The sequence below is a fragment of the Lepisosteus oculatus genome, chromosome 4 (assembly GCF_040954835.1).
Source record: "Lepisosteus oculatus isolate fLepOcu1 chromosome 4, fLepOcu1.hap2, whole genome shotgun sequence".
Classification (NCBI taxonomy): domain Eukaryota; kingdom Metazoa; phylum Chordata; class Actinopteri; order Semionotiformes; family Lepisosteidae; genus Lepisosteus; species Lepisosteus oculatus.
The window spans coordinates 22,108,070-22,134,223 of record NC_090699.1 but is presented as its reverse complement, the minus strand read 5'-3'; the positions used below and the strand labels follow the sequence as shown (position 1 = coordinate 22,134,223).

Sequence of the window (26,154 nt, the reverse complement as noted above, 5' to 3'; positions counted from 1 at the left end):
GGCTGCAGAGGGCGTGACAGAACCACAGTTGCTTATTCCTGTATATCACATAACTGACATGTAACAATAGCAGGCAAAGGATCCACTACCTGCCATTATATTAAAATCTTAATATTTAATGGGGGACATAATATTTCCTCATTCCCGCATTGCAAACATATGCTGGTAGTTTAATTGGCTTCTAGGAAAATTGTCCCTCTGTGTGTGTTTTTGTGTCTGTGTGTGCTCTGTGATGGACTGGAATCCCATCCAAGTTATATCTAGCCTTGCATCCTTATTGCATACTAAAATAAGCTCCAGCTTCCCCATGATCCTGAAATAGATAAAGCAGTTCAAAAATGGATGAATGGATTTAGTTTAACGATTCCTTTCAGTGTATTTCACTACTTATTTAGTTTTATATTGCCCTCACAGTTCCCTTTAAAGGTTTATTTTTCATGCTTTTGTCTAAGTAAGTGGTTTAAATACTTAACCGATGATGTCCTCTTGTATTGTACCATTTTTTCAAGCAGATCCCTCCAGATAAAGACAATTGTAAGATTTATGAAAGTTTAACCGTACTAATACTCAGGAGCACTCCTCTGACATAAGTGACAAAAGGTGCAGTAATTACATTATTTTGTATTGTATGACTGTAGCATACGGTATTGTGACAGAGCAACTGTTGTGCATGCAGTTTTAAATTTAGTGCTTGCATTGGCACATGGGTGCTGTAGCTGCTGTAGCTATTGCTTATTATGTGGTCTGTTTAAAATGGTCGAGGCAGAGGCACACAGAGAAGGAGATACACACACATCTGTATAGACTTGGCTATTAACATCAGCTTCTTGGCAAGAGAGAGAAAATGTTGCCCAGTTTAACATCTCTCAGATTTGAGAGAGTAGTATTCTCTTGGCTGCTGTAGGCAGGCGGGATAGGTTAAGACATGACTCTCGGGTTAAGACATAATTGGATCTTCTGAGGGATGTCTAGTCACCATCAGGAGAGCTTTCTCCCAGAAGCAGATTGGCTCTAATATAGAAGGGAAGACCAGGTGAGGAGGAACAAAAGTTATCTCTCCCCATGAGGATAACTCCAAACCGTAAGGGAGGCCAGCTATGCCCTGTGGTCAATATGGGAAATGTAACTCTTAGGTGGAAACTGTGTCAGCTGCCACTAGGTTTGGGGGAATGTAACCTGTTTGCAATTAAGAAGTATAATGTCAGGAGAGCAGATTTGGGTTAAACCTAACACTCCTTTCAAGCATGATCAGTACATTGCTATTACATCTAGTTATTAAAGGTTTAGGTTGTACTGTATAACTGGTTTGATGATTGGTTTAAAACTGAAAGAAGTACTATTTTTCTCTGCCCTTTAAGGGGGCTACTTTATCAGTCCGATTATCAGTTACATTGGAAGGGATTGGGGTTATCAGAGTTTGCTGTCAACCTGTGGTGAATGTGGAAGGGTTTCCTTATGGTGCATTTTGACAATATGTGTAGAGGCAGTTGTGAGGGACCCCATGAGCTGAAGCCCTTTGGTCACAATGATATGGAAGCACTCTTGGTGATCGGTCGCCTGGGAAGAGGAGCCCTGGTCTTAGCTGAGAATTTCCCTGGAAGGGAATACAAGGTTACCAATAATCCAGGATGGGGCTGTACTAAAAAGAAAACACCTGGTTAAAAAGATGACAGACTGTTATTCAGTTTAACCTGTTGTTAATGGATTATGATTTATGGGTATAGGTGTGTGTTTTCTGATTGGTTGTTGGTATGCCATCTCCTGATGGTTTACAGTGAAGTGTACAGTCTCCAGATTATGATTGTATGGTTGTGGTTGGTTAGGTCTTGGGGTGTTACCTTAGGCAAGGTGTTTGGTTCCGGAATGAGCTTAGCTCTAGGTTATGGATAAGAGACTGTGGGTTGGAGTCTCCACAGAGCAGCGAAGCACCAGGACTGTAGAGAAAAATCCAGCGTCAGGTTAGCTAAAACATAATTACTCTAAAATTTACTTTTACGTAACTGGGAAACTGCAAATTGTGGGCAGTGAGCATTAGGGGAAAGGTAGCCATGGCACTCAAATGCTGGTGTTGACCAAGGACCCAGTGACTAGCTTATAGAACAATGATAAAAAAATTCCTGCAAGGAATCCACCATAGAGAAAGTAGTTTTCCTGTTGATTCATGGAGCCAAAACATGCAAAGTAAACCATTTTCGACGGGTATTGCATCAACAGAGATGTTTCTAAATGCAGTAAAAGAAATGAACATATGGTATTTTCTGAATTTACTGTATATAATTTGTCTCTCCTTTCTTAAATTCTGCTGGTCACCAGTACTTTTTAATAGGAAATTGACTGCCCAACAGCCATAAACTATTTTACAAGGTTTCATTATAGAGAAATGCCCTGTGGGTTGTGGTTATGGCTGCTACAGGGGTAAGTCTAATTTGATTATGGATCTGTTCTCTCCGAGGATGGCAACTACTGTAAATTCTTTCTCTTACTGCTGTTTCATGGAGGTTATTCCTACCTTCAGTGATTCAGTGTTCTCTATGGACTACTTAATGGTGGCTGCCTGTCATAGGAGAACAACTTCAGGGTTGTGACATTATACAGAATCACTTGAAACCCATTTACTTATCATTAATAAATACCAATTATTCTGCTATTTAAATATGCTTTTTGAGATAATAATTTCCATCTATACTTCACTTAAAAGAAAGCTTTCAGTATTTGTCTGTCGTGGATTATGCCCGTGCTCCCAGCTAATGAAATCTTTTTCAGTTCTTACATGATTCAGCCGACAAAGAGGTTTTTTTTTTTGGGCTGTTTAAACAAGCCAAGACCTTTTCATCTTCTCTTTTCTTTTTTTTCTAGCTGATATAACCAGCAGTTGTCAGGTGATTGTTAGCTTTCCAATGTCCAATTATGAATAACAAAATGCATTTTGCAAGCAGTTTCACATCTTCATCTTAAGCTCAGCCACAAAGGTCAGGACTCAAATTCAATAGGACTCCTAAGTAATTTCTAACTGCATTTGACTTCCTTAATGATTGAAAAGAGCTGTAATGCACTTTTAGAAGGTTTAGGGTAAGGTGTTTAGACATTTGAAAAATGTTTTTAGCTATTTAATAATATCAAATTTCTCGGGGACACTTAACCTTTACATTTAATTGAATGTATATATATATATTAAAAACTAGTAAAAGGTGTGATCCCTGTACAGGATAGAGAGGCCCAGGATCTTAACAGAGGGTGGCCTCTCTGCTAGCTGGTGTTTGGCTTCTGCCTGCAGCTAACCTACAGTCTTTTCTTTCTCTGCAACCAGCTTTGGCCAAGGAGCTTTACAAGACTTCAACTACTAACTCTTCTTTTACTATCAGTGCCGCTGAAAGCTATCATTTTCACCACGAGACAGCACACGTCTGTCACCCACTATGGAGACTGTTCTCTATAAACGTCAGTCATCCCTTGGATCGACACAGGGTTTCTTTGCTACATGCCCTGACTTATTCATTTCCTTGTGAGCACTCAGTAAGCCTCAAGGCTCTAGGACTTCCAATAAGTAAATGTGACTGTTCTGTTTTGCGGTTGCTGTCTGCCTCCATCAGGTCATGGGTCTCAAATGTTGGAGACATCCTGACTTGTCAAAGTGACCCCAGATCTGTGTATCTCACCACAGTGCCAAAAGTGTGCTTTACATTAATACAGAATAAAGACCTTCCTTTATTTTCTTGTTCATCTGCCTTTGTGTAACAATTCTACATTGATTGTGCTGTCATTCTACATTGTTAGTATCTGTGTTTCTGTAGTGGTACAAGAAGGGGATTCTTGCCCAATATGATTGGAGCTCACAGCAGTATTGTTGGATTAATAATGTTGTGAACACCATACATTATGCCATCAACATATTCATGTCAGGTTTTACTGACATTTGACTTTTTTCACCCATAAATGTGGTCAGCGTGTTGAAATTAAAATCTTGTGATTTTAAAAAATGGGTATAGATTATTTGTTATTCAACAAAACAGGACATAATTGAAAGAGGGTGAACAGTTTTTCAAAGCTTTATTACCTTAAAGGGAAATTGTATGAACTGCATATGTATATTTCGGGGATAGAAAGAATCGGCATTGATGAATGCATTTCAAACCACAATAAAAGTCAAATGTACACTGTAACTTCTAAAACGTCCAATTTACATCACAAAATGGACAACATTTCCAGATATGCATGGTGCCATGTTCTGTGATTTAGAACAAGGCAAACAGCTTGCAGTGATGTGATATAGCCTTATTAAATTATAAAGAAGCAGGCTTGTGAATACAACTCTTTTATTCCAATAGAAATATTGCTCTCAACTTCGAGATGGTTTTGCCGACATACTACTTACTGTACTTGTTAACTCTTACAGTGACTAGTGAGAAAGAAGGGCCACATTACATCGCAGTTCGTGGGAACTTGAAGGCATGTTTGTGACAACATGTTGTGCTTAATTCAAAATTTGTAGATTTATTTTGTTACTGAGATTTAATAACCAGTCTGAGAAATTGAGACTGCATTTCCCCTTCAACTGTTTGTTCAAAAGTATGTCTCCTGCCTCAAGCCCTCTGTGTGTTGGTTAGTTTTGGTTCACTGCAACACTCTGTAGGTTGAGGCATTGATAGATAATGGATGGATGTTGTGTATGTTTCCTGGATTCTTGAGAATGAAGTTTGACCTTTACCTCTTGCTTTGAAACGACAGAAACAGTATCTCGCCCTTATGAAGGCTAAACGTACTGCCAACAATACTAATCCTAAATATCATGAAAAGGTCAATCCCTAATCTTTTCATAAACCCTTTGAAGCTTCCAAAGGTGCATTTTTATTTTTTATTCATTTTCTCTCAGATGACCATCACAAAATTTAGAAGGTGGTAGCTTTCCTATTGGTTTCTGTTTATCTCTACTCACAGCAAATAAAATCAAACATAATGCAGTCCAAGATGTGTAGGACTACATTATTAAATTACTTTTACAGCAGATTCCGAACTTTTGCAGTAAATACATCTGTGGCAGCTTAGTCCTATGAACTTCAGCGGGTTTAGTCTACTTACTTAACTTGTTATTGCTTAACAGTATTTCGTCAGCAGACATCCCTCTAAACAGTGTTATTTTTTAATAATCTGGTTATTTTGTTTCTTATGGTTTTCATTCCACTTAAATCAAAACATTTTTTTCATTCATCAATATATTTTTTTCTCTTGGCTTTCATAAGAAAGTACTATCTTTTCATTGGTATTATTTTTACACCTGAAAAATGTGACACACGTTTTCAGTCATAGTACAGTTTTGAATGACATAAAGTTTGTTAATATTGCGAAAGGGGAAGGTGGCCAGTCAGTTTGTCTGTGTTTGCAAGTGCCTAGGGAAAAGAGGACCCACCACATCACAGCTCAGTGAATGACCACTACCCCACCTTATTATGATAATGCACATTTCATCAAAGGATTTGCTTTTTTGAGGAGAGAGGGTTCCCCCTAGGCTTCAACCTCCCATGAAACAGTTCTGGCAGGGGCAGCAGTGTGGAGCAGTATTTAAGTGTCTGGAAGGTTGTGGGATCAAATCCCATGTGAGACTCTTCTGATGTATAGTAGCCTTAGGCAAAATACAGTATGTCTCCGAAACTGTTTCAGTAATACCTAGCTGAATAAATAAGTGCAAATATAAATCAGTTTGTGTAAAAAAGTCAGCCCTCTAAACTAATAATTTGATTTCAGTTACCTAGAAAGCCTGTTTTTTAGAACATGGGGGAAATTTGCAGTTTCCCTATTTAGCTGTATCTTTTGTACTCCATACGTCAGGGACCCATACTCCAGAAACCTTCTTACAGCTCTGTTTAAACTGACACAGCGGAACCAGTGGAATATGGAAATGAGTTATAATTCCCTCGAGTAATGACAATGTAATATGTTCTAGATTCTTGTTAAAATATATAAACGTCAGAGCATAACAAGCACTATTCTTAAGTCTTTGACAGCTTCACTTCTCACCTTGGATATCCTGGTTTAATCTTTTTAGTCTGAAAACACTGCTTGCTGAACTTAACTTAGCTTGTTCATTGATTAACAGAGCAGTGTAGAGATCAATTTGTTATGGTTAATGTGAAATTTCATAACTTGTGATGCAGATTGATGCGTTTGAATTCTAAAGCGTAAACTGACCAAAGAAAAAAGTTAAACAGAGCTAACTGTGAGGCTGGTATTACTCTGTGGACCTCATTAGTGACTTATCCTTAACCCTCCACTACTTTGGAGAGGATATTAGAATTTAGTCAAAAAAGGAAGAAATGGGTGCTCTGTGTGTTATCTTTACAAATAAAGCTCACCCCTCTTGGCATATGGGTCTTATTGTGAAATGTCAAAGGGATTACTGTTCTGAATTAAGCACTTTGGATTTCAGTTCCAGCGTATTTCAGCATGCCCTTGCATAACAAAATATTTGCTACCTCAACGATGCAGTTCTCCTAGGAAGCACATGAATGAATATAAAATGAGTTTATGTTAGAAAAAAATATGTTACAGAAACAGTTGATGTATGTGAGAATTTCTGAATTGCACAAGTCCGGTCTTTTAGAGGAGTCTGATAAATGTTGATACTTAGTGTCAAATGAAGCACTTGATTCTGTACCGTCTTCAGTTTATAACCCAAGCTGTTGCTAAAGACCTTGAGTGAGGCAGTCATACCAATGCAGAATGCAATCTGCATGGGGGGTAGTGAAATAATTTTGTGATGTTTAGGTTCTTATCAAGGGGTTCTGTCATCAAAGCAGTTTCTTAATGTAATTTTCACTCAAATTCAATTTACGGTTGTATGTCTAAAGTGATGGGTTTTGTTATAGAATCACCCTCCAAGTAACAGTTAGATTGCATATTTAGTCTAGTATGCATCTGTGTAACAGAGCAGATTTGCTTTGAAATTAAGCACATCTGAGTGACCAGTATGTGGTTTTAGGTTTCCAACCACAGTATGTGTATTATTTGTTACTTTTGCATTTTCTGCTACCTATTCAAATAATTCTGTTCTATGAAACAAAGCATCCCCTATTCTATAAGCAAATGCATTTGTATTTGTCTCAGATTCCGTCACTTGAGAAAATTTTAAGCAAATATAATTTTCTTGCTGAGTGTAAGTGGTTCAAATGACAATCACCCGGGCAGCATAAAAGGTCTGAAAGCATCTCTCTTCTGTAAGCATACAAAAGGAAATCATAAAGCTCTTAAGATGTTCTATTATGTGATATTTATTTAATAGGTAGTTTTCCACAGGTTATTTTATGATAAAAAAGTTTGCCAAGACAGCCCATGATGCCCAGATGGGTAAGGCTGGAAGTGACAAGCATGGAACTCATATTGTCATATTACTAGCATGATTAGGAACAAGTAATACATTTAATACATGTGATACATGACAATAATATTGGCATAGTATTGGCATTGGCAAATATTGGCATAGTATAATATTGGCATTACTAGTATGATGCTAATGCTAGCAAGTTAGCTATGTGGTTACCATTATTTATATATCTTATATATGCAGGTAGTGGGCAAAAAATGGAAATACCAATGTAAAGTCACTTTACAAGACATTGGACCACAATAGTACAACCTGTTGGCACCCAGCAGGAGGGATGTACAGTAGCAATGTTACTTACAGTGTTATCTTCCTACTCCCTATTATCACAGAGTCAGTGTATTCAAATCCAGCCTCAAAACCTTCTTCTACAGAAAGGCTTTTATGTAATTTAATCGGTGTCTGTGTTTGCTCCTTGCATCTTCGACTAGATTTCTAATGATTTGTGTTTCTTTGTGCTAATTTTATCTTCTACAATTGTTACTGTTTTCGTTTGTTTTAACTTTTTGGTTTTTACTTTGAGCACTTTGAGAAGAAACTTTAAAGTGCACTTTACAAAATTAAGTTTGTTATTATTCTTTAACGAGAAAACCAATCAACTTATGCCTTGTTGATGGAGGTAAAAAATGCTGTCTCAGGTGTCATTCTGGAATATCCCTTAAATACTTGGTTAGGTATGGATGTGGACACTGAAAAGGGCATGACATATGGATAACATAACTGTCAAGCTGATCAATGCAATGGGTGCATGCTCTGTGCTTTGCCATCCTGGAAGACTCCCCTCTCAAAGGAAAGGAAACAATCACTTAGTACCACTAAGTAGCAATTAGCACTTGCCTTGCCTTCTAAGTGAGTGCACCCAAACCATGCCAGGAAAATGTGCTTCACAACATAACAGAACCACAAGAACCCTTCATTGTTGGAACCTGTAACGATCAGTTCTTTCCGGACCCTATGCGGACGACACAATCCGAAGAAGTGGGGAAACACTGGGAAAACGTCATGCAGGAATACGGGGTTGAAAACAGGGGGGCGTGTCCAAAGTGCGCTGGTGCACGGGGGAGGTGTGGCCGAGGCAAACAATCCAAAAACAATCCATAGAGGGAATCCAAAACACAAGAATAAGTCCATTGCCAGGTGATCCATCCAAACAAAGAATTAAAAACCATGAACCGGGTCGGAACCGGCGGACAGGGAACAGGAACAGAGATTAAAACCTTAACAGGACCAGGCGCTTCCAGGTCCCGGACTCACACAGTGCAGAGCCAGGATGAGCGTCAGCGCCTGGCTTTTAAGGTGGGCCGGGAAAAGGGATCAGGTGCACAGAATAAAGTCTAAAGTAAAAGGGCTGGAGCACCCTTAAGGAGGGGGGACTATAATCGTGACAGAACCGATCTCTCAGGTCATTAAAGTTCTTTAGATTTGTACACAAAGAGTAATCGTTTGTCTGTCTGAGAACACAGTAAAGAACGATTATTCAGACCACATTTCTCCACTGCTCAGTAGTCCATTGCCTACTCTCTTTGCACCAATGGACTCAAAGAAGTACATTGCCACATGTGATAACCTTTTTGTGCACCCTTAATTTAGTGTGGCATCCCACTCTGTGGAGTTCTTGGCAGACCATTTTTGATGACTTTGGCTGCTCATGCCCCAGGTTCCAGTTAATTGATCTTCAGTGGTTTGCCTCTTTAACCCTGCACTTTGAATTAATGCACAGATAATGCACAGTCTGGGACCATGTGCTTCTCCCAACTTTGGCCCTTTGCCGATGATGTCTTTCAGATTTTCAGATGACATCACTTTAGGCACTTGGTCACTGGTGTTCTTGTCAAAAGGCACCTCAACAATCATTTCTCTTTCACTGTCAAGTCATTGAGGTCTCCTTTTGCAGCCATGCTAGGCATAATTATAGGCAACCAGACCTGAGCAGCATTTTATACAGTACATGACCCTTAGCATGCTGGGATTCTATTGCTTATTTAACACATGAACCACACCCATATACTTTCAATATACTTTGTCTACCCAAGGGTTTCCACTACCTGTATGTCCTGTATTTGTAAGCATTCTTGCAAATACTATATTTGTTTCCATATTTCTGAAGGCAACACTTATTAATGATACACAGATGACAGGTTCTTTAGACTTTATAAAAACAGCTGAAAGAAGGCATGCCCTTGCTACTTAATATGCATTATTATTCAGCATGTCTCTTTTCAGTAGAAGTACATTAATGAAATGTGAAAACTTGTCCTACGATGTAGGTTAAAGGCTATATCAAGTCCAGAATACATAACATACTAAAAAAACACCTAAACCTATGTTGTCAAATAGCATTAGTTTGTGCTTCATTAAAAGTCAGAAACAGGAGGTCAGTTGTATTTTTCCTTAGTTCTAAACTGAAAGCAATGATTTGATGCTTGCATTGTTACTACTGCATAAATTTGCAAAACCCAAATGAAATAAATTGAAAAATTATGGTTTTAAAGGTTCAGGGAAATACTTTTATTCATATGCAAGTGACCACTAACCATGTAAGTAACAGAGCATAGTCATAGAAGCATTGTGGCATTTCAATAAAAACAGGTGTACTATACCTAATTCCTTGCATTTATATAGTATTTTTCATCTCGGAATCCTAAAGGATATTACGTGTAGGACTGGACCCACTTCGTCCTAAACTGAGGTGCAACACAGACCTGGGTGATGCATAGCAATCATTCTGTGCCACCAGCCTGAGCTGAAGTGCATATGAAGTAAGAAAAATGGGTTCAGATCAAAGTACCAATTAAACATTTTGCAAAATTGTTTAGATTATACTATTGTTTATCATTGTCTCCGATCACCATAATGGCCCATGGACTTGGAAACTGTGGTGTACCTACTGGTTCACCAATATCACTTAAAGTAGCATTCTGGTTTTCTCCGGAGGTCTCCCATTTCAGGTCTGCACAGACCCAGCATTGCTTAGTTCGGAAATCAGAACAAAGCAGTTTAATAAGTGGTAATACTGTTGACATCACCTCTGTAAAGATAATAGAGACAATGGTGACATTTTAGGAAATGTTTAAAAGTCTCACACTAAAGAATGCACCATCAGCTGACAGTGGAAGAGCTCAACTTGCATTGCAGCTTGATCTTGTTCCACAGACATACAGTATGATGTAGCTTTCCTTCCACAGACCATGAGTTCCTACACTGGATTGGTGCCCTTGTAGAGTTTATTGTACAACAATTTAGAAAACCATGTTTTTTTAACTGTGCTAAAAATATTTTTTAATGTTTTTACAAAAATGAGTACTCTATATGTGATTGCTCAAGAGAACGATATGCTCGTCCTTTTAAAAATATGAAGTACAGCTTATCTCAGCCTTAGATTGCTAGTATTGTCTCAGTCCTCTGCCACTGCCTCTGCAGTCAACTGCCAATTTCTTCTGCCCTTCCGATTTTCTGCTCTTTTTGTGAAGGAAAATGAGTACATCTTCTCAATACGTGTCGTCTCAAATGCATGTGAATCAATGTTTAGCTGCCATTCAGTGTGAGGCATTAAAAGTAAGCATGCAGATACTGTAGGTGTTTGACTCTTTTATTTCAATCACTGCCACTTTATTCTGCATGATGTTACTGTAAAAACCTAATTTATTCACAAATACAGATCCCTCATGTGTAATTGGCACTCTATTTATACCTGGTTTCTAATGATCTAATTACATGTAATTAAAATTTTATTTAATGCCTTGTGATGTGTGGGCTAAAAGTGAGGAACCAATAGTACCCACCACTTTGCCTTTTTTAGCAGATTTCCTATTGACTCTGTTATCCCTATAAATCAAAAGGAAAAAAGAACAGGTTTCAGGTGTTCATTATCTACTGTAGTATGTTGCAAGAACGAAAGCAGCATTATTGTGCTAATTACACTTATTGTAGTTCATGAGGGTTTTTTGCAGCACCTTTGTTGTTTTCTATTCAAAAGGGATATTTGTCTAGAAACTGCTTATTTACAATGATTCTAAAGACTAAAGGTATACGTGACCCAATTTTGTGCACTCTGAAGGTTGTGGTGATGTTTTCTTTGTTCTTCTCTGTTCTGTCATTCAGAATGAATTGACATATTTCAGAAACATGCAAACAAATATATAATAAATAAATAATATGAAATACTTAATAATAATTTACACCCCTCGGGACATTAGGGATGCTTGGCCAGATGAACAGGGCTGTTCCTAAAGCATGACATCTGGTGAATATATCCTGAGCATTATTCCTCATTATTTTATACCTTATCATAAGTCACGGTTTTTCCAGTGATTACATTCATAACTGTTATAACAAGTATTCATTGTTATTGTTTTAGGTGTTTACATACAATAATATTTTTGTAAACAATTGCTATAAAAAATCCTGATGATGCTGTGAAGGGCTATGGGATCCTACACTGTAAATTAATCTGGGTATTTCATTTATTTTCTCACTTGATACTGGCTTTAGCAGATTTGATACCATTGCAGCTAACATAGCATAATAGTTTCCAACTCAAGGTTAAACTACATCTTTTATACATTTTTAATGGCATGCGGAGCACATGATCAATATACAGTAGTCATTGCTTGCACACCAGCTAATGTTATTGCAGGTGTACAATTAGCCAGCCAAGCCCTTGCCCTTCAGCACATCTGTTAAACATCTGTTCGGCACTAGGTTCTTATGCCTTGTCAGGATTAGTGGTGATGGAGGAAGAAGAATAAGTAAATTTAGAGTTGCTGAGTACAGTCTTGGTCTTCTTGGTATTTTTCACTGCTTCATGCTGGGAAAGCATTTATTTTTATTTTTATTCTTAAAAAAATTAAGGCGACTTAGATTAATCTTGATTTGAGAAAATCTTGATATGAGAAAAGGAACTGTAGTGCCAAAGGAGTCTCATGAATTCCATCATTTGACATGGCAGATGTATATTAATAAAGTGTGAACCCTGAAGAGGAGACTCACATCTTGCCATTCATTACATCTACAGGTATATGATTAAAACATTGTTATAAATATTCTAAAACATACAGAGTTTTCAAGGTCAAAAAGACAGAACACCTGGAGTAATAAAAAAGCCAACAGGCTGACAATTGCTCTACTTCTCACAAGATATCATCCATTTAGAGGTGTGGCTTTTTTTCTCATAGTACTTATTGAGCTCGATATTGTTAAGACAGTGTTCTTCATCGCTTCAAAAAAGGCCAGGAGCTTTCAAACTTGTAGGAAGCAAGTAGAAAACAAAATAGTTTATTGTCTTCCACAGATTGTTGTCAGCTTTATAAAATTATCAAGTCTGCGTTATCAACCTGGTCAGAACCTGGTTCTGTTTCTGATTCATTGTTTTTTATCACTATCTTAGCAAGTTGTTATACATACATATACATATATGTTTTTTTTCCTTGCAGATAGGGTTCAGTGATTTTCATGGTTACAGTTACTATCTCTAGTTTCCTTTAACTGTTAATATAAACTCATCTAGGGCTAGTGTGTCTTAATAATACAGTAACAGGATTCCGGTATGTATTTTTCTATACAGTTCAGCCATTGCTTCATTGTCAGTGTCAGTGTCAGTAACCTCTCTGTTCCGTGTGACTATTGATATGTGTGGATATTGGAATCTCCAGGCAAATACAGATACCAGTATTAAGTCTATCAATCAATTTTATTTCATTAAAACCAAAGATTGTTAACCTTTAAAAAAATTCTGTGTAGACTGATATCAACTGTAAAACAAGACTTCATATTACACTTTATTTCATCAGGTAAAAAAAGTCAATATTGAAGAATGTGTAAAATAAAAATCTGTATTTTTTTTCTTTACGCAGCTAAATCTGACAATATTCCAGGTATAATCTTTAGGCACCATTTTTAAGGGTCTTGATGTAGACAGTAAATTAAAGCTGTAATTACATGTGATGTGTTTAAAGGTGTATAAAGGTGTTATATGGTGTATAAAAATAATGTACCGTCATGTACTGTGCAATTTAAATTTAAAGAGTAAAATACAGCACAGACTTTCATCTGTTTACTAACTACAAGACAACTACAAAATGAAACAACATTCCTGTGTCTCATTTTCCTCATTTCCTTTCAAAATCTGTTTCTTTTTCCCATTCTGGGGCTCAGTTTAAAGGTCTCCCTTTGTATCAATCAGGTACATTGACACTGACACTGGTACCACCGATGCATTTCTACTCCAAGTGGTCACACTGGTATCCTAGCACTAATAAAATGATCTGTCACTCATCACAGGCCAGAAAAAATAATCTGATTACTGGAAAGAAATGTGCAGGAAGGAGGACATCTCCTTTTGCGCTGTGCAGTTTCATGTGGTTTGATTTACCAGTAGAATGTAAAAAGGCACTTGCTTTTTTGCTTTCTTGTTGGAAAAGGCACCAACTGTGCCTCAGTAGAAACTATGAGGACATATTTCAATATTTCTCTGTGGGGTTCCATTCATAGTTTTTTCTAGAGTCTTATGTTTACACTTCACTTTATTACCATAAAACACTTGCAATCCTGTACTTTTACTGGAGTATTATTATACATTTACCATATTTTGCATCAGAAATCTATTTCTTCAAGGCAGTTGAAGACCTGGAAGATGCTATAAACGGTCTTTAAATATGATCAGAAATACCATGACTGCTGTCAACAAGATCACTTAAGGGGAGTAAAACATTTCAAATTTTGCTGTACTCAGATGTTTGTAAAAATACCTTTACATCTAGAGTACCTAAAGTGTTTGTTATGTATGCAGTATTACAATCCAAGCTGCACATTATACTGTTAAATCTGAAAATCAATGTACAGTATCGATGGAGCCTTACTCAAAGATAATGAAAACCCTTTTGTCTGCCTTCATGTTGTTGCTTTTGGTTTTACTTACAGTGCTTTAGTATATATAATGCTGCTTATTAAATCGAATTTCCCTCACCTATTGAGAAATGAACATAAGCAGGATTATTGTGCAGTATAACAGCATAGAACTAAGTCTTCCTAAAGGGCATCAAAGGTCCTTGTCTCTTAAGTGTGTTCTTGAGAGTCTGCATAGCAACAGCTCTTGTCAGAATGCCAGAGTACATATCTTTGCATACAAATGTTCTATTAATGGAATTTTTGTCTTTTTTTAAACATGTACACAGGCCACCTCCTGTGAGTGAAAACGCTCCCATTGGAACAGTGGTTGGTGTGATACTGGCAGCTGCTATAAACCAAACCATTGTCTACTCCATCGTCGCAGGGAATGAAGGCGGTAAGTGAATAAAACATGCTTAATCAATAGGCTATGTTACAATTATACATTACAGTGAGGACTCATTTGTAATTTAATCTTGCTGAACACCAAACCGATTTGTTAATTACTCAAAAAGACTGATATAAATTAACGTCTTTCTTCTCAAATTCTATTAAGAAGCTGTGGCATTTTCAAAAGTACTTTTTACATAATTTCCAGAGCTTTTTTTGCCCTGCGTCTCTTCACACTAGAGGGAGCTTGCTTCAATGATTATGTTAAAGCATTAATAGATAACAAGGCGATATAATCTAATTTAATGCAATGGTCACACACACTGCACACAAAGTGTCTCTCAAGGTATCTAATCAAGATGCGAAAATGAGATTGCTGCTTTGCTCAAAACAAATATGTTCTAAAAGAAGGTTGGATCACATGTGTATAAAAATAGGATCACAATATGAATGAAAATGTTCCTGAATTAATCCTGGCTTGGAAAACATGAAGAATTAAATGTGCATTCAAAGTTTATTGTTGTTATGAAAAACATTCACAATTAGTGTTGTGCATTTGTTGTCTGCAAACTAAGCCACCATGTGATCCTAAACCACCCACATACTGTATAAACTCACTCAGTGCTCACAGAAGTGGAAATATGAAGGAATTTTGGCTTAAAACTAGTGTACCTCAGAACATCACAGTGATGCATATATTAAAGTACACTTCTACGAATACAAAGCATGGAAATGCATTATTTCAGTTTCTGTGCATTTTCAAAGCCTGCCACTATTTGTGTTCACACAAAACTGCATAAAGTATGTTTTCTGCAAATTGAAGAATAACAATTGTCATTTTCTCCAAGCAGGCACATCTTTAAAGAGTATTGTATTTGTTATACAAAGGAACAAGTAATAGGTTTATTCCATGCTGAAATGATGGCTCACACATGAAGAAGGCTTTACAGCCGAAACGTTGTGTTTTCTCTCTTCGCTTTTCAACTTGGAATAAACCTATTACTTGTTCCTTTGCAGACTACGCATGCTGATGCAGCTCCCCACCTGAACTACTTGTATTTGTTATAATGCCATGTGTTTTTCTCAGGTGAATTTACCATTAATAACAGCACAGGAGTCATCTCCACCAGGAAGCTTTTAGACTACGAAACCAACACCAGCTACATCCTACGTGTGCAGGCTGACTCTATGCAAGTAGTGAGGTCCAATCTGCGTGTTCCCTCAAAAAGTAAGCTTTCAGTCACAAGTGTTCAATAGCATTCTGCAATATATTGGTTGTATAGAATATTGTTAAAGCCAAACGATGAGCAAATGAAGAGCACAGCACTTCAAAAATGTGATCTCTGTTTTTCATGTCTTGTTCATCTAACGGATATGGAACTTATACCAATACATTATTTTCCCTCTCCTGTTTTTTGAAAAACGCAAAAATGCTCATTCATTGAATTTATTTTCTTATTATGGAGAAATTAATTAGAAGGCTCATGCTGTTTTTAAATATTAATAGATTTAAAACATCAGGCACTAACAGGCATGATTTAGCAGATTAAGACTGTCATGGCCTTATTAGCCAAATTCAGTTTATTTGTTCTTAATTGAGCAGAAGTAATGGTTACAATCAATTTAACACAACTTGAAAGTTATTTTTAAATATGTCTTCTTAATGCACATTTTAACCAATCATTATTCTATAAATAAAAGCATAGGATTAACTACAGTTGCCTTACTGCCTTTCTACCCTGCAATTAAAGCAGTTTGGTTTATGACTTTTATATGAATATATGAACATAAGAAAGGTTACAAGAGGAGGTCATTCAGCCCATCTAGTCAGTTTGGTATTTACTAACTAATTGATCCAAGGATCTTAATGAAAGAAGTCAGGCTGTTGTCTTCACCAATATAGCTGGGTAGCTTGCTCCCTACTACCACAGTCCTTTGTGTAAACATGTGCCTCCTGTTCTCAGTTTTAAATGTGCTTCCACATACTGTAGTTTCTGCTTGTGTCTTCTGGTTCGTGTTTCATTGTTGATTCTGAAGAAGTCAATTGAGTTGACTTTGCCTTTGAGGAATTTAAATACTTTTATTAGATGCTCTTAAAGGCTTCTCTGTTCTAAAATATAAATGTTCAGTTCTTTCAGCCTTTTATATGCATCCTATTGTTTGTATTTTGATTGTTCAAAGATTTAAATTTAAATCAGATGAATGTATACACATCAGTACTGGCAAGAGTGTGCAATGTGAGTATTGTTTTTATAATAACAGAACAGGTACTGTATATTTCATGTTTAGGTAATCTTACAGCTCATATTTCCAAAACAAACATCTTTAAGCTGTTCTTTGGTTTGCAACAAAAAAAGTTTTGTAAAAAAAGTAATCTATACTACAGTATATAACCTGATCAAATCAAACCATGTTTTAGAACATATGACTGCTATTACCAGTGGGAAGAATCTTATTCTTCAATGTTGATGGACACTTAATTTGTTCCACAGGAGGTGGCTGCATGAAAACTTTTTGTTAAAGAACCACTCTATTATTGCAGCGCCATGCTGGGCCAGAGTGTCCCTGCACTGATTAAAGTACACTTTGTTGAACAGATTATCTTTATGGGGGTCTGAAACAAACTGCCTGAGTATGCTGTTAGAGCTGATTTCCTTTCAAGATCTTTCAAGAAATGGCTGGAAGAGATCTTTGGGTCAATAAGACAGTTGCAATCAAATGAGCCCAATCAGCCAACTAGCCTCCTCACATCATGTTCTTAATTTTGTTTCTAATTAATGTTTGCATATCAAAATGTGAAGGTTTCTACTTCATTATCTGGTAGTTTATTTAAAGTACACCATTTTACATCCCATTAGGATGACAGCAGGAAGAACAAAAATGTGTGGAGATATTTTGTAACGCCCTACATTGTATCTTTGGCAAAGCATTTGGTTATGTGATAAATAGGTTTGTGTATTTGGCGTTCCCATTATGCATTCACTGGCTTAGTTCTGATGACTCTGCCTTTTATATTACAGGCGGTCATGAAAGTGTGCATACTGTATGTATGAATGTGAATCAGCATATCAATACATGCATGAAACATAAATTGCAATTCAGTGTTGGTAACGGAAATAAAAGTGACAATTATAGAAATTGTCAATAAGTGGTCAAAACGAAAACATAATTTATGTTATATTTTAAATATGTATACACACATTTTTATCATCAGTGTTATATCACTGTTTTACCAGGCAACACGGCAAAAGTGTTTATTGAGGTCCAAGATGAAAATGATCACCCTCCAGTTTTTACGAAGAAACTCTACCTTGGCGGAGTGGCAGAAGATGCAAGGACATTTACCTCTGTATTGAAAGTCCAAGTAAGTAAGAGGATAATTGGTCTTGTCTTTCATTAATAACAGGACAAAACAAGCCATCCCATATAGTCTTTCTCCAGATTCATAGATATAATTGCTTGATTGATGAGTATTTAATGAGGAATAACGACACCCATGAATCTGCTGCATTTGAAAATGTTTGTTGCATATTAAGGTATGGTGAGATTTGACTCTGGCAGGCTGGGAACTCCGATGCAAAATGAAGATTACCCAAGGGGCAGCTGCAAATACGAAGGTGGAGGAGGGATGGAGGAGGGATGCCTGGGACAAAAGGCAAAAAAGAAGATATTTACATATGATTTGTTTAAATAGCTTCAAGAAATGACATTGGGAATAATTATGATTTAGAACAGCTTGGGCAAAAGCCTTGGTTGTCGTTGTCCCTCCCAAACTTCATTTAAGAATTTCCATGTTTCAGCACTGTCTGAAAACGCTAATAGTCACTTAAACGTTAAACGTACTGTAGATGTCAATTATTATGAAGGCTGTGGTCCCAGAGGTATCAATAATGAAGTAGTTCTTGGCATTTTTTCCTAGCAAATAGTTACTGTAGCTATTATAAATGTTACCTGGTGATAGTCATGATCCTGGGCAACAGCTTTAATCTTTAAAGTTTAAGATGACTTGTTAAAAATGAATGTTGAATTGGTTAACATGGAGCTTTGAATTGAGATGCCTGTAGAGAAAGTGTTATATCAGCTCTGCCACACAGCAGCAGACACTGGAAGTTAAACAAAAATGGAAATGCACACAATTTCCTAATAAACAATTTCCCTCTTCTTACAACACTATTCAAAAGATATACAATTATTTTCTGACTAGCAGCATTTTGTCTTATTTGTCAAGGCGTGCAGATGCTCAAGGGGTGGTGTATAACAGCTGGATTTCACTCTTTCCTATTGTTAACTTATAAGCTTTTGAATTTTGTTCACAGTAAGTGTTTAGCGCAGTTTATCACGTATTTTCAATGTCTAATACTTGCCGAATTAATGAAAATACATTACAGATCTTTATATGGATTCACAAAAAGCAGCTCAGCAGCTCCCAGATTAAGCTAATCTACTTTAAATCCTTCTTCAAAGTAGTTTCAGAAAAAGATTCAATTGAAACAGTATAGTACTGTATCAAAAAGGGAAGACAAAGTGTAATACTATGGCTTTGAATACTGCAGAAACATTGATTTATTATGATTTATTGATGACATTATACAGTAGACAGTACTGAATGTATATCAATGGTGGGATACATGCTTGTCACCTGTGCCATAAATTGATTTTTCTTTTGAAGAATTTATTTTTATTTGCACATTGTTTTTCTTCAAGAAAAGGGGGTAAAAAATCAGTCTTCCTAACTATATAAGAATACTCAGGATATGTATTATTAGAAATTAACTTAATCCAATTCATGAGACCATCCATTTTCCTTCTGTATAATTGCTAAAACCTAGAAAAGCCCTGAATGAGTTAGTTTCCTTCTGTTATGTGCTATCTTATATTTTTGAAAACCCAGTATTCCCGTTATGTTGGTGCTCACTCTTTATTAAGTCCGCACTCTTTATGAATATTTACTGTAAAGTTCTGTTATCATGCAGATATTTCCTTACCTGGTATTCAATGTCCAAAGCAATGAAGTCATTTTTGTTTTATCCAGAAATATTGTTTACCTAGCCAATAAAATTTACTGTAGTTAAACATGCTAACTGCACAGTATTTTGTTGTGTCTTATTTTTATTATTTTATCTGATGTGTAATGTAATGCAAAACCATGTATTATATTCACAAGTTGACATCTGATGACAGCTTTGGATTTGTATAACTGGTTTTCCTAGTTTTCTCAGATCCAAACAGTTTTCCTCTGAACATAATTATTATCCATTGGTTTAAACTAAAATGAATTTATGTGAATAATCTAACTTTGAGCACTTGCAAGTGTCTACAGTATATTAAAATTAGGCTGGGGTGCCTTTTCTCATTTGAATTGTAAAGTATGAAGCCTAGCATGCATTAGTAACATCGTCACAAAAAAAATACCTCCTTTGTGTTTGTGACAGAGGTTGTGCGGTGCACGCTGCTATCTTTTTGCCTTTTAGCGTGCACTGTTTCAGGCCTAAAAAGTGTTATAAATCAATGTCACTGCGGAGTAGAGCTTTGGATGTTCAAGTTGGCTAAGAAATAGAGGAAGTATCAGACTTTCCACTAAGCTTTAGTAGCTCAAAGTCTCCCTCTGCTGAAAAAGTTGCAAAAATGTAAATGTAAGAAAAATGGGTTTCAGCTGTACTGGTAAATAGTTTTTCTTTCTTTAAAAAACATTTTCAACTTGTTTTTTTCTGTTTCACAGGCCACGGACAAGGACACTGGGAATTACAGCGCAATGCAGTACAGATTGATTATACCGCCATCAAATGATGGCAAGGATGGCTTTGTGATTGAGGCATACACAGGCGTCATTAAAACAGCAATCATGTATAGAAACATGCGGAGGTCCTATTTTAAATTTGAAGTCATTGCCACAGACAACTATGGAGCAGGTTTAAGCAGCAGTGCACAAGTAGTTGTAAGTATCCCTCTCAGAAAAATCTTTGAGCTTTCTGTTAACTAAAAATATTTATATTTTTTTGGCTGTGTTGAGAGCAAACATACTGTAGAACTCAGCTGCCATTTACAACACAAGATGATGCCGTGTTTGCTGCCAATAGGCACAGCTGTTTTAATATTACCTGCTGTTTCATTTTCAAATGTTTCAGCTTAGCTTCCAAGCCAGCTCAGGTCTCAAGCCATTTAACTCTTATCACAGAAACAAGACAACATTTAGCACCCTTCAATTCAGGCTAAAGCATGAAAAGAAAGGACAGGGATCATGGAGAGTGAATTAATTCCCTCTCCTACTATTTTCTGGTTGTATCATATTCCATCATAACATGTACTACGGAACCCCCTAATGTAATTTATTATCAGTAAATATATGTGTGCATAAATCCAGTTGCTTCCTATAATGTATTTATACTTCATATGATATACAATGTACATACTATTTGCTCTGCTAATTCAATTGTGGGAAATGAGCATAAATACCTGGGCTGAGCCTCATTGTGTTAACATAATCAGTTTTTCGGTGTGACTGTGTGAAACCACACAACAGTTTGCAGTTTGTTAATTTCCGATGAACATTTAATTTCATGGATGCTGTATATGGGACCAGGCAGCCGTGTAGAATAGGATTTCCATATTTATTGTACTATTGAATTTGGAATACATTAAATAAGCACATGGTTTTCAGATAAGACAATGACTGTTGTGTTGTTTGGTACCAGGGGGATGTCATGCAGAGTAGAATCAATTGAGTTTTTCTCCTTTATTTCTAGATATCTGTGGTCAATCAACTGGATATGCAAGTTGTGGTTTCAAATGTTCCTCCTACTGTTGTGGAACAGAACAAAGATCAGCTCATTGGGTAATGAATCACTTTTATCTTTAAACATTCATATAGAAACCTAATTATACCAAATTGCCAAAGGCATGTACAAAATTTGAATGCCAAGCAGTCTTTTGATATGTAGTAAATAATTGCAGAAGAAACACTTTGATTTTTGACATTTGTACATTAAACGTACTTAAACACCATTAATCTACATGCTCTATCGGGCCAAACAGATGTTCCACTTGCTTGTGTTCAGATTTATTTTTATTAACCTCACCTTTCAAAGATCAAATAGTGACTTGTGCTGTTTGATTACCATAAAGACAAATGTAGAAAGAACATTCTGCATATTTATGTTTTTAATATTTTAATCAGCCTCCAATGAAAAAATCTCATATAAAAGAGACTATAGAAGAGTGAAATGATATTTCAAGGCTCTTTATCATTAAATTAGGCAGTAAAATTGATAAATTGCTTTCAGATCGGTTCCAGTGATCCAGTGAAGGAGGCATGTGCTGCATAACTTTCTCTAATTATTTTTTCCCATCATCAGTTCTACACATGACCCATATTTGTCTGTCATATGGCCTTAGGGCATATTTGAGATTGCCACTGTGAGATTGCTTGCTCCTGTCCATCATAATGACTCCTTTTTACTGACAATGCTGATGTTCGGTGTCAGAGTTAACATGAGGGAAGTAGTTCCCTCTAACTTTGAGCCAAACACGGCTTCTAAGATTAACTGCTAGAGCTGTGGTCTCAGCTGTGTTTATCTGAGTTTTCCCTTCCCAAGGGTAAGACCATCAATCTCAGTTCAATATTGTTTTTTCAGCATAGCAAAGAAAAATTCCAGTTCAGGCCAGGTAATTGGTGTATAGTGCCCGCCTTTTCTGATACGAAGACTCGAAGTGTAGTAGATGCTTGCTGATAGGCAAGGACATTTACAGTACGCCTGAAGTTATTTCATTGTGGACTCTTATTTTAAGATTTATTATTCTAACATTCTTACATAACCTTTTATTTATTTTTCCAGTAGTGTGTTATGTTTCCCATATTGAAGAGTAAAAAAGGATACTCCACAAAGTAGTTGCTGATGTATCCAAAATTGTGGAAACTACCACTAACCTATCTTTCATTTGGGAAATATTGACAATGCTAGAGTATGTCTCAAAATGTTTTCTTGGAATTATCAAAGCACCTGTTTTGCAAATTATAATATTGCAATGTGGCAATGATTATCGGATCTGAATGTATTTATGTACAATAAGTGCTACCTTCCCAGTTATTCCCAAGTTATTTTTCTTTCTAAACATTAATTCAAAACACAGGATTTTGGAACGATATGTCCAGGATCAGATTCCAGGGGCAAAAGTGGTTGTGGAGTCCATTGGACCACGAAGATTCGGGGACGGATTTGAGCAGGAGGATTACTCCAAATCAGACCTCATGGTGTATGCTATTGACCCATTAACAAACAGGGCCATTTCACGACAAGAACTTTTCAAGTAAGCACATTCTGAGCATTGTCGGGGGTTTAGAGTTATGATTTCTACTGACAGATGTTTTAGTTAATTTATTTTTGTTTTGGCTACTGTTTTCCCTTAAGTATAATTTATGAGGTAAGTATGCAATCAAAAAATATTTACATTGAAACAAACCTCAATAGAATGTGTAGTTAATGTTTAATATCAATGTAGTCTTATTTCTAAATTAGTGCATTTCTTCTTTTTGTTTATGAACAGTTGGCCACTATGTAAATCCAAACATATTATTTACCAATGTACCAATTAATGTTAAACAGCCTTGTTGTATTCTGTCCTTTCTAGTTTACTGGTCCTTTTCATAATCAAAAAAGGAGGCAGGGCTTCTTTGACAAATTTTGGGTCCTGCGTTTGGTCTTATCTGCTTCCACAACAGTGCACGTCGCTGCTTTGTCTGCAAACATTTCATCTCCATCCATTTACAATATATCTGACTCTTCCCTCTGAGTTTATCCTTGTGCCACCACCTGGCAGCTGCTCTAGATCTGCCATTCAGAAAAGAATAAGAGCTAGGATGTGTCACACTGCCCCTGGTGTGGCACTCGGAAGACTAGTGAAACCCCCACCTGTCCCTCTTCACCTTGCGTCTCCAAGGAGGAAAAAATACGTCATGACTGACTACTTTTTTCCAGGGACAAGTAATTCAGTCAATATATTTAGATACTGGCTAAAATAAAAACCAGTTGCAACAGTATAGGACACAAAATCCCACTTGAGTTTGAAGAAATGCTTTGTGAGCACATTGCTAATCTCCCTGTATTAAAGGACTGTCCTTGGCCTCCAGCGTAGTGTAGTCTATGATGAGGTGTATGTTATAATGAAGGCAATTTCATGAGATTTTACTTGAGAGCATAGTATGGAAGTTTTATCTCAAAGACAGCATTCCAAGAAGAAAGGACACTGATGAAAATGAACTGGTAGGTCTCTTCTGTAATAATAGCTTTTCTGATACATTATTAGAAAACGTTTCTCTGGTGGTTTTAAATGAAAAGCTTACTTTATATCTTGCATGTTTCACTTTAGATTTTGTAATTACTGTACACTTATAGTACATTCACAGAGTCAGGAAATGTGGGTGGAGTGCTAAACTGTTGTGTCACCTTCAAAATCCTATTTTTGAGAACTCTTCAGAAAGGGACAACATGAAAGTCACATCGGTAAAGCAGTGGCGGTATTCTTCAGATTGCCAAATATCATCAAAACAATACAGCAACCCAATAAACTGTGTTTAGCATGGAACAGCAGTATCTTCAATTGATATTAAATAATGAAAAATAAAACTTCAACCATTTATCTTGAGCAAACACGATCATGTCTAAATCTATGAATCCAAAATGCTGTTCTGTTGATGACCATACTGTTTTTTTTTTGCATGTGAAGGTTTTCTTTTCAAACTCACTGAGTTTGTTATTTGTTTATATGTCATTGGGAGAATATTAAAGTAGGCATAAGAATGGCCTCTTATTGCCTGTCAACTTGATTAAATCAGATGGTAATCTCTCCTTCTGGTAAAAATGTAAAGTGTACAAATATACTTTCTACCCACATAATTATTTTAACTGGAAGTGCAAAATCACATTTTCTCAATGTTTACCAAATAGCTTAAGATGAAACTTTCTTGTTGGCAGTATTTAGGAGCAATAGTATCACTTTTATTTATTTGATATAGAGTATCTGCTAAAAGATATAACAAATATTTATAAAACATGAGTGCTTATGCAAATTTATTTGCCTATCATGTACTGAAAGTGTCACTCTTTTGATGATAAATGTGTGAACATTATTGATCAAAAACCTAAAAAACTGCAAGTAAAGTGTGCTATTTGTGTAGCAACAGTTTTGCAACTCATATTGTATTTGGGAAAGAAAGGATTTGCTTATACTGGTGTCTTTTTCTTTAAGGTTTCTGGATGGAAAACTACTGGATATTAACAAAGAGTTCCAGCCTTACCTTGGTCAGGGAGGGCGTATTCTGGAAATACGAACGCCTGACATAGTAGCAAGTGTGAAGAAGGCAGCACAAGCAGTGGGTTACACAGAAGGGGCTTTGTTAGCCTTGGCTATTATCATAATTCTGTGTTGTATCCCTGCTATTTTAATAGTCATGGTCACCTACAGACAGTGAGTATATTCATTCATATACATTTTAGAAGAAACACCTGAATTTACGTACTTTTGAAAATACACAAAAAAAGTACTAGTCTATCTCCATAAATAGTAAGAAAGGCAGTTTAGAGAAAAGAGGTCATCTTAAGTAAATTAATTTATGCCATGCTTTAACAAGTATGAATATTGTGAATGCTGTAGCTGAGAAACACGCTACAGCATTTTGATTTTAATAAACAGGAACAGATAGCAAATCAGCATATGGCAAAATGAGATGTTTGTTTGTTGAGAATGCTCATAAAAATGCCAGTGACTGTTAGACAGAGTGCTGTTTTTGAAGGATAACAGACTTTAAAATGAGGAACGTGAATCCTCTGAAGGAATTTGTCTGGATGACTAGGTTTTGCTGTTCCGGCTTTATTTAAGCACTTCTGTTTGAATTAATGTGTAAATGGCAGATGGGTCACAATTGTTGTACTAATCTGAGCATGTACACTATTGGAGGTGGAGCCAACTACCTCTGTAGAGCCTGGGGAATGAAACAAAGGGCATTTTTGGTGATCCACTCACAGTATAGTGGGATTTTAATCTGCAACATTCTGTCTATTGTACTGCCATGTTCAGAGGATATTGTTTTAATTACAATATACTATTTGTTCTTAATAGTATTAAAGAGAAAAAGCTTGAAAACATGGGGCTAAATTCTAGAATGTTAAATAAAAGCCTGTGGGTGTCTCTCAAGAAATTGTATTTATGTTGGAATACTACACCTTGTGGATTGAGCAGTCAGCACCATCTGTTATGTAGTGGAATTTCCTCTAACCAGTATAAAATGGAATTGTAGTTTTAAAGAAGAAAACCATAAAATGCATGAAAATGAAAAACTACATTTTCAGAATATGAATGATGACATCTGTAAGCCATCTAGTAAAATATATATACTGTAGATTTCTGAATAACTACTAACATTTGCTTCCCTCTTTTCTGTTTCTGCCTTGCCTATTATCAGGTTTAAAGAGTAAGTATTATTATACATTATTGGAATGCAGTATGTTATTGCA

General features: G+C 36.4%; 1 protein-coding gene across 11 annotated transcripts in view; it reads left to right on the top strand.

The window, feature by feature from the left end:
• pcdh15b (protocadherin-related 15b) overlaps window positions 1-26,154 on the top strand; it is a 311,541-nt gene that overhangs the window by 267,064 nt on the left and 18,323 nt on the right. For all 11 annotated transcript variants that reach the window (XM_069188941.1, XM_069188940.1, XM_069188944.1 and 8 more), the window contains 7 exons: window positions 14,545-14,654; window positions 15,735-15,875; window positions 17,884-18,011; window positions 20,367-20,582; window positions 21,391-21,479; window positions 22,775-22,951; window positions 24,890-25,108. In XM_069188941.1, coding sequence (XP_069045042.1) covers window positions 14,545-14,654; window positions 15,735-15,875; window positions 17,884-18,011; window positions 20,367-20,582; window positions 21,391-21,479; window positions 22,775-22,951; window positions 24,890-25,108 — 1,080 coding nt within the window. The remainder of the gene's footprint in view (window positions 1-14,544; window positions 14,655-15,734; window positions 15,876-17,883; window positions 18,012-20,366; window positions 20,583-21,390; window positions 21,480-22,774; window positions 22,952-24,889; window positions 25,109-26,154) is intronic.